Source organism: Myzus persicae, unplaced genomic scaffold, assembly GCF_001856785.1.
Source record: "Myzus persicae strain clone G006 unplaced genomic scaffold, MPER_G0061.0, whole genome shotgun sequence".
NCBI classification, from domain to species: Eukaryota; Metazoa; Arthropoda; class Insecta; order Hemiptera; family Aphididae; genus Myzus; species Myzus persicae.
In genome coordinates this window covers 57,589-72,320 of record NW_019104192.1, presented here as the reverse complement: position 1 = coordinate 72,320, position 14,732 = coordinate 57,589, and the positions used below count along the sequence as shown (strand labels likewise).

The 14,732-nt window shown below is 33.4% G+C and overlaps 1 protein-coding gene across 1 annotated transcript in view; it reads right to left on the bottom strand.

Annotated features, from left to right (window-relative positions):
• The window catches only part of LOC111039814, a 43,349-nt gene extending 31,336 nt beyond the window's left edge, over nt 1–12,013 (bottom strand). Inside the window, exon 1 of the mRNA XM_022323450.1 lies at nt 11,497–12,013. Coding sequence (XP_022179142.1) covers nt 11,497–11,785 — 289 coding nt within the window. The 5' untranslated portion in view covers nt 11,786–12,013. The remainder of the gene's footprint in view (nt 1–11,496) is intronic.
• Between the last annotated feature and the right edge of the window lie 2,719 nt (nt 12,014–14,732).

Genomic DNA, 14,732 nt, shown 5'->3' with positions numbered 1-14,732 from the left:
GGTGGGTATTATACAACAAAAATCGACTTTATATCTGTATAGTAAATTACGATCAACGCGCTCCGCGGCACATATAAAAATATAATATAATATATATATATATATATATATAAATCGAACGTATTTCTATGTAATAATGAACACAACAAAAAACGTTTACGTATATTGTCCGTCGGGTAGATATGGGATACGATTTCAAGTCGATAGAATAAGAAAATATATCGTTTACGTGACCAATTATTATACTATATATATATATATTATATATTATATAAGCGGTGTCGTGTAAAAAATGTGATCGCAATTTTTGAAAAGACTTGGTTAGTTAAAATCTGAAGGATAAAAATGAGTACAATGGAAGTTGGTATTACAGGAAAAATAAAAACGGAGCTGTTTCTTACGAGCGACATTATGACGTAATCTATTAAAGATTGCAGAAAATTATAGACAGGGACTTGAGAGAAAGTATATAGAATATACATGCGATATAGCTGCGCACATATGTGTACCTATGTATAGTATTTAGGTATATATATGGGTTCTACTCTATTACAACAAGTGTTATTGAACGTGTCACAAGTAAATGTAGACAATAATATTATGTAAAAAAAATGTACATAATATAATAATAAAACGATTTTTAAACCTGTTGCAACATATATATATATATATATACACAACATTACAACAATGCTTTTGATTTTTATATATTTGATAAAAATTGAATTTTTAAGAATTTGTTTTTTTCTTTTTGCAATATATCACGATACTATACACACTATAGTACACTACACAGTTTACTACGACGATATTTTGTATTGTTCGTTTGGTTTATAAGAGATTTTTCTAAATTAAATACTGTTACAACAAACACATTCGAGGCAGTGGAAATTCGATCTAGTTATTGTACGCACACGTTTCTCAGAAGCAAAACGTACATGAATAGTGCTGACACGCACTTACACATACATATTATCATAATTTACCACAAATGTATATAAATTCTTTTAAAGCATATGTATACTGTTTGCACAATTATTGCACAACAATCAGTCAGTCTCTAACTTCTTCTTTGCATCAAACTTTAACGGCGGCACGATGTTTGTTTACAACTACGTTCACTTCATAACCACACTAGCCGAGGAGGTTCACGGTGTCAGATCGAGAGAAATTGCTCTGTCAGATATTTAAGTTTAGAGGATTCCACCCTCCAGCCCACATTTTAGTAGTAGGTACTTGACATGAGTTATATATGCATAATATTATACTTAAAATACAAATTAAATAATGTAAATATTTAAATCAACAAATAAACTTATACTTGTAGTGTATAATTTTCGTTTAATTTATTACTTTAAGATGTAGACAAAAATACAAGGATCGGCGCAGTGGGCATTTGCCTACCCGCCCATCGGATCTGTCTGCCCCTGCTGCCTATCTCTTCGCGTGGAGGAAGAAGAGACATTCGAATACGAGTTTACGAAATCGTTGAAAATGTAGATAAACAACACATGACATACATACTCGTACCGAGAAGGACAATTGCACAGTCGTTGAACGGATGACGCGTTACATAAATATTATAAAATCGTGTAAAAAATGCTAAAAAATCTTCCGTGGCATTCGGGCAAATCGTAATCGGACGGAATACACGGATAACGTAAGACAGCGACATGGTCATTACTATCTCGCAGTACCGGGGATGCGGCGAGACGAGACTAAAAATGTAGTACACGATTTCGTGGACGAAACAAAAAAATGCACGTTAATCGCGACGATTATACGAGCATTATTTCAATATCGCATACACGGGTACGGCTCATCGTGGTCGGCGTTTTCTATTAAAATATATTTACGTTGCATCATAACGACATTTAGACCACAACTGTCGGCGGTGTTCTTCAAAGACACACGAGCCCGGGCACAATAACGCACACGCGCACAGGAAGTGCGATAATATTGAAACGAACGCCACACGAGTCATCGCGGTGTACGTATATTACAAGTATAATGGTTATTCACCTTTCCGCCTTTCCACGGATGATGCCCAGGTGTGCGTCTCTCGGGGCGGTCGGCGAGGCGATGTGCCTCTAAGAATTTCCCTCCGACGCCTACGCGCACAATGGACGGGTTAGAAATTCTCAAGGTAAATAGAGCTAGTCGTAGAGAGTCCTCCTCGACGCCGAGTAGTTGTCGTCGTCGTCGTCGGACCTTCTCATACCTGTGTGGCGGCGACTGGCGAGCAACCCGTGAACGACGAACGTCGTATTATTATTATTATTATTATTGTTGATGTTATATGTATACGGCGGTGAACATTATAATGTATATATATACCTAAGACCATAATAAATATATAATAATATAATATACGAGCCGCACGAAACCAGTTCCTATCCTCATACATTATGGTGTACAAAGGATTCCCAAAACGCGGGGAGCCAGGTCGATGTAATCTTGAAAAATGATCGTGTGAATAGTGTAATATCAGAATGATATTGTGTGTGTGTGTGTGTGTGTGTGTGTGTGTGTGTGGTGGGAGGGTGAAGTAATACTACGACGCGATATATATGCGCCTTTACACCCTACATCAAGTCGTGGAAACGAAACGATTTCGATTTGTTGGAATTTAACGCGTCACGTTACGATTGTAATACCGCACTGCATGTCTGCATCGCAATAATTTAGAATAAACATATTATATTGCATGAGTGTTTTTTACCTACTTTGTTTTCATTCCGCAATTCAGTTCCAGTACACAATATTTACGAGTCTTAACATTTTAAAATATTTTGTTTTTAAAAATAATTTTCCTAGTCTAACAAATTTTTTTTTTTATAATTTTGTAAATATAATTCGAAAATGTAATAAACTGAAGGAGGTATGATCAATCGAGATGTACGATGATTATTACCCGCGTTTAAATAAAAAAATAATATAATAGGTACCTATGTATATCCAAATGCAAAATTTAAATTTAAAAAAATTTTTTTAACTGTACGTCAATATATTTTCTTGCTATATCTGTGCTTATTTTATAGTTGATATATCTGCTCTTTGTAATATGTCGATAAAGTTAAATTTATATGTTATATCGTATCAACTAATGCCTAGTTGTATTAATATTATAATAGTACCTATTATATTTTACAGAAATAATTACTTGAATATCCTTGTTTATACAAATTCAGCAATAAATCACAAAAATGTCCTTTTCAAAATAATGATTTTATCTGTTATTAATTGATTTAATGCAATTATCTGTTCTATGAAGAACATTGATAATTAGATAAATATTAACCATATAAATATATACGATTATCTTAACTTTTAGTAATTCTTTTTTAAATGCCATTTGTGTGTCAACTATAGAGTATTTATATGAACATTACTATTTAAGTAGGCACCATTATAGTTTTATTTACATTAAATAAATAGCTATTAAGTATTTTTAATCGATGATAGTATGAACATTTGCCTTAGCTAAACATAATTGTGAACATTAAAATGAAATAATTGATTAGATTTAAATGTCAATTTTTCACATAAACGAATTTCTTCCATCGTTTAAAACCCAATTCTTCAAAAATTGTAAATTCGTGAATAAAATGTTTTTCTAATGTTAAATATTTGAAACTGTTAGTATTTAGTTTTAAAAAATTACAATGACCATAAATTATTTTAGTTGTATATGACGTGTATTTATATATTTTTGTCGGTGAAATGAAATGATTTAAATTACAACAGAGGTTTTTTAGTATTTTTTTGGAAACTGTAGATAGGGTGTAAAGGATGAGGGTTATTTTCTAGTGTCTTTGTAATTAAATTGGTCTCACAATAAGTTTTGGTATCTTTCTATATGCCCTCAACCGGAAGAGACTACGGGTGTTTGGTTACAGCTGTGGCGCACGTTAGTGGGGATCATCTCGGAAACGGAAGCGGCGACTCCACCAGACCTATGAATGGCAACCGAACGCAAAGAGCAGCACTCGAAAAAAAATATTGAAATGAACTGCATTACCGGAAGCGGTGAAGATGATCCAAAACCTCAGTTAAAAATCTTAACAAGTGCGTCTAGATTGTATGCCATTTACATGATGTACATTATACGTCATTCGTATACAATGAGGCCAACAAGTTTTTAGAGAACACCTGACCTTAAAATTCAATATTTAAATAGTACCCATAATATTTATATGTGTGAAAAACATTTTTTTAATTTAAATACGATAAACTGTATTTAAGATTTGCATTATCGAAGAAGAGTGTAAATCATATTACATCGTTTTCATGATTTTCTGGGAATATCGTCTTTTTGTTCATTATACATAGAGATAATCTGATTTAAATTTCGTTGGCCTTATAATATTTCGAAGTGTTGAATACTGCGTATTTGAGAGTGTTTAATTGAGCAGTTCGTTCGTGCGAATTGTTTTAAAATGTGTGTTGCCAATACATTTCTGTCGGTTTAGTGGAATTGTATTATGTAAGCTGGATTACACGTATTTTGTTTCATTTGAGAAATTGATTTATTGTTAGTCTGTATTAATTATCACATAAAAAAAACTATGTGTGGTAATTTAATGTGGTAAATGCTTAAAAACATAAAAGTGTTTAATATACTGTTCTATTTTCATATACATATTTAAGGATACTTTTTATTTTTATAAAAGTGTTTTAAGTTTGAAATCGTTAAGAAATTAAATGGTATGATAATTAATAACAATGTATCTTACTCCTAGAACATTCACCAAACAAGACATTATTCATATTATAATATATTACATTTATAAATTATATATACATCTAAATCATTAGTGTATGGAAGAACTTGGAAGTCTTAGAATTAATAATCTTACATATACAATATATAATATACGATTTTACAGTAGAGTTTATTTTTCGTTTTGTGGTTATTAACTATACAACCGAATATGGAAACGAAGCAACACATGTTGGTATTTGTTTTAACTTACACATTTTAAACCGCCCTAGGCTATGTAACGTGTCATAAATTATATCTTTCATAAAAAAAATCGTAGGTTTTTACCAAGAATTTTTATTATGACTGAAGCATAAATTATTTTCTTTATCGTTAGTTCCCTTATCGAAATCATTTATAGCGATTTATGCGTGGATCTCGATGAAAGCGCATCGTAGTTAGTCGTTACGATGTCGCGCGTTTTATTGTATCTATACTATTGTCATAAAATATAGCAATTATTATGTCGATTGTAGCTAAAAAAATGTACTTAATGAGACGAATTCGTGTGGGATCTCAAACGGTCTTAAACATCGTGACGCTTTATCGTGCTCAGTTTAATCTATTGTAACGGCAAAACAAATGGCATTATAATATTCGAAAAATTGCAATTTTTACGATTACTATTATTTTGTTTCTCAGAGACGTCGTTAAGAGGGGTCTTCTCTGTTGGCGACGTCTCAAACGTACCGTATCCGCGTCACCTAATATAACTCGACCAGAATTATATTATTATTATTCTCGTTCGTCTGCTAGCCGCGGCTGTAAATCACCAGCAGTAAACCAGTCGAAGATTATTATTATTACTATTAAATTATAAACAGCTGAATGTTTCACTTTTCACGGTACATCACGAACTATAATATAGGTACACTGCCGCCGACCGGCGTATAACGACGGTGTTTCTACCGTTCGCACAGAGAATGCGGTCATCCTTGAAGTTCGGCAACGTCGGTGAGGGAATCCCGGGGTGGGTCGGCGGGGGCGATGGGTCGGGTTTCGTGTTTCGTCAAAGAAAAAAAGAAAAATATGTGTTTTCGCGGTAATCCTGACTACTCCGGGGTTCCAATCCACTCCTCCGATGGAATGTTTACGACCCGAAGACCGGTATAATATACGTATGTATGCCCGGCGATGCGGTAACCTGTCCGGAGGCGCTATCCGGCGCGATCATCACCCCCGCAGAGAGACGCTACATTAACGGCGACCTCCTAGTAGGATGGGGTACAGGGACAGGGGTAAGCACAGCACTCCGGTTGTCGGTTGAGGTCATCCAAACACAATGAAATCGGTCGAATAAAATGGAAACGGAGAAATTTGAATTTACTATGTATAAAACTATATAATATTATTATGTACCTACGCATTCTCGCTTCGGACGAGTATATTCACCTGCAGCAGTATTTATTTTGTGCTGCAGCCGTTGCCGTTGCGTGCTATTCGTCGTCGAACGCGGGAAAAAATGGCCGCTGAAGGTCGGTCGGCTAATGAATGGACAATGATAATTGCAATGGGATAGGTAAAAATATGGTACACGTGTTTTTAGTGAATAATAATGATATTTAATCATCTTCGTAGGTAAGTAGGTATTTGAAATGAATGATGGAATATACACAGGGAAATCGTAGGAAACGCAAACGAACCGTCGACGACGGTTTAATAGCGATTTATTTCGGGGACTAAATGGAGCACAGATGGCAACGGCAGACGGGTTTTAGGTCTAGATTTTGTATCCAATATTTATCCAGCTGGCTAATGCAAAACCAAGGCTTTGTTTTTTTTTTATAATATATTATAAATTTATCATAATACTACAGTAGATGCAATAATCATGAAACGTTTAACATCACGTAGCGTTTCAAGTATATATGAGTTTATAGGTACATAATTATATTTAATAGGTAACGACATATTAACGCGATGAAAGCTATTATACGTATACGACGTACGGCTATTGTTCACAAAAATTATCTTTTCATTATCAACACTCCAAGCGTTGTTCGAAAAATAAACAAATAAATATATTTTAATTTTAATTATAATTGTTGGTAGGCATATTTTCCAAGTGTGATATGAACATTTTGTTTGATTAACTTCCGGTAGTCATAGTTACCAAACGTAATGGAAATAAATAATATGCCTCTTGTATTTGTTTTTTTACTTAGAATCAATGATGAACGTGCTTAACGGCAGTTTTTTTATAATCCCCTTCACAAACCTATTAATGTACCATCTCCCTTTTATACGACGCATTCAAAATAATTTTATAACCACATTATCCGTAGGTAAAAAAGAAAACGTACATTTAAAATTCATATACATAATATATAAATCCGTGGGGAAGTGTGATTATAAGTTTTTGAATATGAATTAAATGTATTAATTCCGTAGTCATTTTAATTATGCATGAAAACGTGCGACTGATTTTAATATTGTTTTCTAATAATTATTTTGACATTCAAACAATTATACGGTTTCTCGATGTACATAATATTATACACGTAGGTACAAAACACAAGGCGTATGGCGTAGGCGTATATATTCTATTCATCCCTTCGATTTACACATGTTGATAGTAACTTTAGCGCTTTTCGAAAAACCTATACTAATATATTATGTATCTACCATATATTTTTACCCCTTTCAATACTTGCAAAGGTTTCTCCATGTATAGATACATTATACGTATTCCACTCTCGGAGGGTGACAGAGATATAGTTTACAAGTTAAAAAAAAAGAAATTACATTTTTCACGAGGAATTTCGTTGAAACCCAATCATTCCGACGGTAGAGAAGAGTTGACGTTTATACATTGTAACGTACCCTGTTCACCTATGGTTTCCCAGCATCACGAGTACGGCTTCTGCTGTCTGCCACGTGCACATACACTACACTACACACACACACACACACACACACACACACACACACACACACATCCCGAAATACAATTTTACACAGTTAACAAAATAACTCGATGGAAATGAGTTGTATACTCGACTGTAATGCTATGTCACACACGATCACGGTACGACCTATACGATGGACTAGGTGTTGACGAACACTGTATAATATGTAAAATGAAAGTATGCATTTTAATTAACGTCACTCGCGGGAGATGCGATTAGTCTTCGAATGAACGTCCAAGGCTAATGGCCGATAAAAAACATAACAAGAATAATAATAATAATAATAGTATGGCACCGCCGTCCTAATGGCGTCTGGCGTAGACAATAGTTGTATTATACATTCATACAGCTGTAATCTCGTCAAGATTAAAAGTCGGAAACCACTGTCACCCAACATTCCTACCCCATTGGCTTCATGTTTTTGTTTTACATTAGTTTTTAACGGCCCACATTAGGCCCCACATAAATTATTGAACTTTATAAAATTCGGATAAACGGATAACTGTAAACATATGAAGATAATTAATTATAAAAAAAAAAATATATTATGGGACACGGTGGAATGTCACGCACTTAAGAGCACGTCACACGTCAACTCGTTATCTACCTCTGTCAAGGCATGAAAAATATGCTTTTTGTGAGACCAACACTTTGGACCCCAGGCAAATTAGTTCATCTTCGAATTAATAAATTTAGTGTTGGTATTGAAACGTTGAATTTTTTATTTTATTTTTTTTTTCATTTTATACTAACACTTTTGCAGTATGTTCATTAAAAACTATTATAGGTTCGAAATTTATTTACTTTAAAGTGATTTTAGAAAATAAGAAATCTTCTATAGGAACAACGAATATAGTTTTGAAATAGTTCATATTAATTATTAATAAGGATAAGACATATGCTAAATTAGCACAAGAATTACTACTATTAAGAATCAATAATGCTTACGTTTTGAAAACAAAAAATACTATGGAGGCATTGTGATTGTAATTTGTACAATTGTACACTTAAGCACATTGAAGTTGCTGTAGTTTAAAAAAATGCAATTACCCGTACATCTTCTAAAATAATTATGAAGGCGAATAATTTTAGATATTGAATAACAACACATACTTTTATGTTGTTTTATGAATTTGCATTTCGAAAGTTCATTAAACACGATTCTTGGTGACCATGACAATGTGTGACTGACAATAAGTGTCAATAATACTCAACAATTTGTGCTTAAAAATCAAAATTAAGATGTATAAGCATTGATTTTTGTATAGAAAATTATACAATATCATAGGTACGTGTCTATACTTGCTATAGAAAATATATAAGATTTATAATAACAGCATAGGTACAAGGCTGGCGATAGTGATTTTTACGTATGGAAAAATCACATTTCGCAGCCCCCTATATTTTTATCATTCTTAAAGAAATACTGCCCCCATGGCTCCCGTAAGCTTGTGTCTACGTCACCTATTTCCGAAACCAGCCCTGTGTATACATAATGTAATATTATGTATACTACTGTATATCTTATATATCAAATATGCATACAACTATTGCAGACCGTTATAAAGAATATAATTCAAAATTGGGCTTTAATGATTTCATTTCTCATTTTACATATAAATCATGTCTGCACGGCTCTTATATTATTATAATATGATGTTAATGTTGCATGCTGCATAGAACGTAAATGCAATACAATATTTGCACGATACGCGCTCGTGACCTACTGAAATTTGTGAGAGTGCAAAATTATATTTACAACCACGGACGGTGCAAAATCTGTTCTCGGAGACCGTTCCAGATTCGACTAATTATAAATTCATTTAAACGGTCATCCATCCGGTCCGTTTTGTCCGTTAAGAGTCTCCGAATTCAAAGGGTGTCGTTACTCCCTACAATACTATACGTCGGTACAGAGATCCGGTTTATTTATTTATTTTTTTTTTTAGTGAGCCCCATTTTATATAATACAGCCCTGCTGTTTTTAATAACCGACACCAGCTGCACTGCTGCACACTGCTGGTTGGCATAAACCTGTAGTCGAAAATAATAAAATAATAATAATAATAATAATAATAATAATAAAATAAGGTCGGAAATATAACCGTCAGACCGTGCGCTTGCGTGTAGAGTACGAACAACATAATATTATATTATATTAACAATATAATATTAAATTGTATACATTTTGTATAATATAGATACATGACAATATGGCTAGTTTTTGAATTTTCAACTGTTATATCCAGTGCAGAAACCAGTTTATAATATATTATGTTTGTTATCATACGATGCAATCATACAGATAACACTACAATTATAATTATCGCTGTACAAAAGACGACCACGACGACGTGTTAATTGATTGATAAAAGTTTTCCTAGGTCACTGTTGCTATATAGGCGCCTATTCTCTTCACCATCGATATGGGAATATAATATAGCAGTATATACCTATTTACAGAACGAATGTTTTGACGGCAACTTTTGACTTATAATCATCTTTTATTTTTTCCGATATTCGAAATGTAAATGTCTTAAAAGTATTTTATGTTTTAAAATAAAATACGTTATATTCAGTAATAGGTATATTCACTAACAACCTTGGAAGAATAACGTTCGTTATTCTTCATGAATTGCACCTGAGAACATACATACTTTTCGCTATTCCTGACGCTACCTGTATAATTAAATATTGTACATGGTACATCCAATATAATGTTCTAACATGTATGTATATATTTGTTTCTAATTAGTAATTATAAGCTACAACTGATATTATATCAGTGAATCGCTTTTTCTAACCGTCGCATAATACCTGTTAGTTATCGGCACTATTACGTACAGACGTATATCTACTTAATCATTAATTAACTTCCGATATTCATTCATTATAATTTATTTAACAATAACCGATGATTGTTAAAAAAAACAAACGAATAAAAAATAACGACGGCACGGACCATCCACTACAGAGAATCAATAAAAATGATATTATATACACACGAATTTCGGCCCAAGAAGTTTCACGCCATCGGCGTGTGAACCCTCGAAATATGTTGTTATATTATACGATTATAGGGACCGGATTTTGAAACATATGTGAGTGGGTTTACTGGTGCTGTAGACCGCACGTTGACGAAACAAAACAAAAAAAAAAAAAAAATTAAATAAATCGAAGGGTATAATTTTGGGTCATGTCTCCTTCTCGAAACGTGCTTGGCATTATAGTCTTACTCTCAACAGTCCCGTTTTGTTCCCGCCAAAACCATAAATATATATAAAAGTGCGTAGTTACGATATTATTATTGTCCATTCAAAAGGCTATTAAAAATAAAAACCGAACAGAGACCACACTCCAACGGGCTAGCGTCTATGTACATAAATATAATATTTATAAGTACATCGTATTCGTTTACGGGCCCCTCTGAGCCTGTTTATACGCATTTGCGAAATTTGTTTTTTATGTGACATGATAAATATGGCATAAAAACGCCGACTATACCTACGTAAAGACGTAAAATAAAAAGTTTCAGGTATGTACTCGTTTATACTGCAGACTTTTGCACGTTTCTATAACCAGGTATAACTGAGTATTGTCCTTACAATATAATAATATTGTATTTAACAGGTCCTAGTGTTCTAAACAGAATTTTTTTCCTGAGAGGGGCTTGAAATTACATACTACCTACTGCTACTAGAAGTTAGGGACATTTTGTAGAAATACACTTTGGGGGGGGGACCATTTGACCACCCTCCCCTCCCCTGTGCTCGCCACTGCTTAAGTTAAACGTTATACAGAGTATAGATAACTTTTTGGACTTACGAACTGTGACGGCTTTGGGGTCAGCGTGGTCGACCAAGTGGCTGAGGGCCTGGACGCGGCGCTTAAGACCGGCCGACCTGGTGGCCACGTCTGCTAACTGGTCGCGGAGTTCGCGGAACACCTCATCGGCGAGCGCGGCCACCGAGGCCATTTGCCGAAGTGCATTGCTCAGTGCGAAGTTGGTGACGGCGTCCAACTCGCGGTCCCGGACTGTGGGTACGCCGTGTTCGTCGTGCAGCTTCACCCTGCTCAGGTGGACCGGGCCCACGGCGCGTTGCACGAACGGCATGGCGTGGGAACTTAACGCGTAACGGACGGGACCGGTCACCGGGCACGTTGACTGACGACGACGACGACGACTGCGGCCGGCGTCCCACAAAATTTCATCGCGCGCACGCTGCACTCACGGACACACGATATAATTTGACACTCACGGTAACAAACACAGAACACATCCGTCGCGTTCGGCGGCCGGCTGATTACTGAATCGCCGTACCGACCGGCGGCGTGCTCGTAGTCGTGCGTTTGTGTGTTGTCGTTTCTACTCGTTTTGAAAATCGGCGGCGGCGGCGAGACGGTTCAAACGGACCGGCAGGTTAGCCAACAGTGCCGAGCCGGTATTGTTAGGTATAGGTAATAAACGGCTACAATAATAGTAATAGGTAGTATACAGTTTGTTGTTGTACACCATTGGTATACAATATAGTACCTACATAACGTACGTACTTGTTATATTATTATAGTTAAATGCAGTGAGCTGTGATTTAGGTGGGCGAGATAGTTGCATTCTCATGGCGAACAGTATATAACAACATCAAACGGAAAACAGAATACCAAATTTAATATCTATACTATGTAAAAATTAAAATAATCTCGGATTGTCAAGAAAGCTAATTTTGAAGAAGGGGGTGCTGAAGTCTACGCAGCACCACATCATTTTATATTCGCATATGCCCTTACCATCTACCCCTTTTAAGGCCATCTTCCATCCACCAAAACCAAACATCATCATCGATATCGGTAATGCGACAATCGTCCTTATACGCTATTATAATATGTAATAAATAATAACGCTGTCGTACATGACAAGGACTATAATAACCGTAGCACAATATTAAAAAATGTATGATTATTATAAATTATACATAGCTACTTAACACAAAATATTAATAATATGCTATTTGAAGGTGCTTATAGAAAGTGTGAATAATATTGTGTACACCCACTTGTATTTCGATGGTTTTAAAATGTTTCCCTTTTTTGGCTTAATTGTTTTCCTAACGATTCGTAATATTATTAAGAATGCCAACGCTTCGAATATGTACCTACGTACCTATGAATATAGTATATACTTAAGAAAAGTGTTGTAATGAATAACGTTTTTCTCCACGTCGGCAATCGTAATCATCATTACAAAACTATAGGTTAACGCATTATAGTAGTTACTTAATTGTAATTAATAATTATTATACGTACCTACTGCGTATTATGTTCCTATTGTTCCTCTCAATTCTAGATTTGGATGTATTGAAGTATTGTATTTACTATTTACTATTTACAGTATATTTCTCCATCGGGCACCGTACTAATATTATACCTAACAAACTTAACTGAATACGTCGAACAAATTGCGTACGAAGTTAACGATAAAAACAATTCATTTTCATATGTACCTATATTATGTGTAGTGTAAATGAATAAATGAGTATAAGAATGAAAATAAACTACAATTTGCATTAGAACAAAACAATCAATTAACACAAAAAGAATAACAAGAAATAACTTTGAGTAATTAGCATATAGAGTAATAATAATTAGTAATATGTTTTGATTAATCTGCAAAGTTAGAGCAATATTATGAACTAATGCATTCGATGCTAAATACCAAATAACAAGTATGATTGATTTCAAATACCTATTTTTTAGCTTCTATTGCTGCGTCTTATCATTATAGTATTATATAGGTGCCTTTTACTTTGTTTTATTTTGACGAATATTTGAACCATGTTTTTTAATATATAATTATACACATACAAGAAAGAAAACATTTAAGTTGCGTTTGCATACGTTTTAATTCAGTAAAAAACAAACACGGCTATCGCCTATAAGATTTTTTTATCATCTTTATTTCTCCCACATATTTTGCTTTAGTGACTGGTAAGTATTTTTACGTCGTGTCTCTAGAACTGGATATTGTCGATTCAACAATTGTATTGTTTGATATCAGATTTTAAGGTTCTGAGTAGAGAGAGAGAGAAACACATTCATTGTATACTAAGTATGTTTAATATTATTATTATTATTACCTATGTAAAGATCAAAATTCTACTTTTATTTTTGGAAATTTGCGTAAGTTATGATTTTATTTTTATAGGAAATTAGGAAATAGGTAATTCAAAGTCATGCATTCTTGTTACAGAAAAATTTGAAAATTTATTTTTTGATCGCCGAATATAATTTCTAAATTTCAATTATTCATGTGAAAATTTAAGCAAAAAAACATTCGGTAAATGAAAAAAATAAAAAGTGTTTAGTTATTAAAAAAAGTAATTAATTAATATGTATAGCAAAGCAATTTTTAATTATAGGTAATTTTAAAATGTTGCAGATTATTTATAATATAATTTTAAATTCATGAATTTTAATTTACTAGGCAACAAGTTTAATGTATACAATTCGTTATTCAAAAGTGAATTCATTTAAATTTTAAATTTTAAACTAATATACCTAAAACATAAAAAAATCTCAAAAACCGTTACCTAGTAAACATTTGTTTTTAGAAGAGTTAAAATATTGAAAAAAGTTTTAAAAACATTAGTGGTTAACCAACCTCTACTTTTTCAATGTGAATTTTTAACATTGTTTTTAAATTAAAAATACTTATACGATTTATAATAAAAAGTTGTGTCAATAGGAGCAGTGAAGCAAATCGAGTGTCCAATACCCAAATTATATCCTGTTCGTATAATCATATTTACCTACTTTTTGTTAGTTTTTATTTTTATGTAATTGAAACGCACAATACCTTACATTTTATGGATTTAAATCGTAAATATTTATGATTATTTATTTTGGTACTGGTACCTCTTACAGCCTTTGCAGGTTAACCTACAATACTTTTTTGAAGTATCGATTTATAGATGTTTATCGAATCTACTTGTATTATATTCTATTCATTTATATAATATCGTTTTAATCGAAACGTTTAAATATTGCTTTTAAAAATGATTTATTAT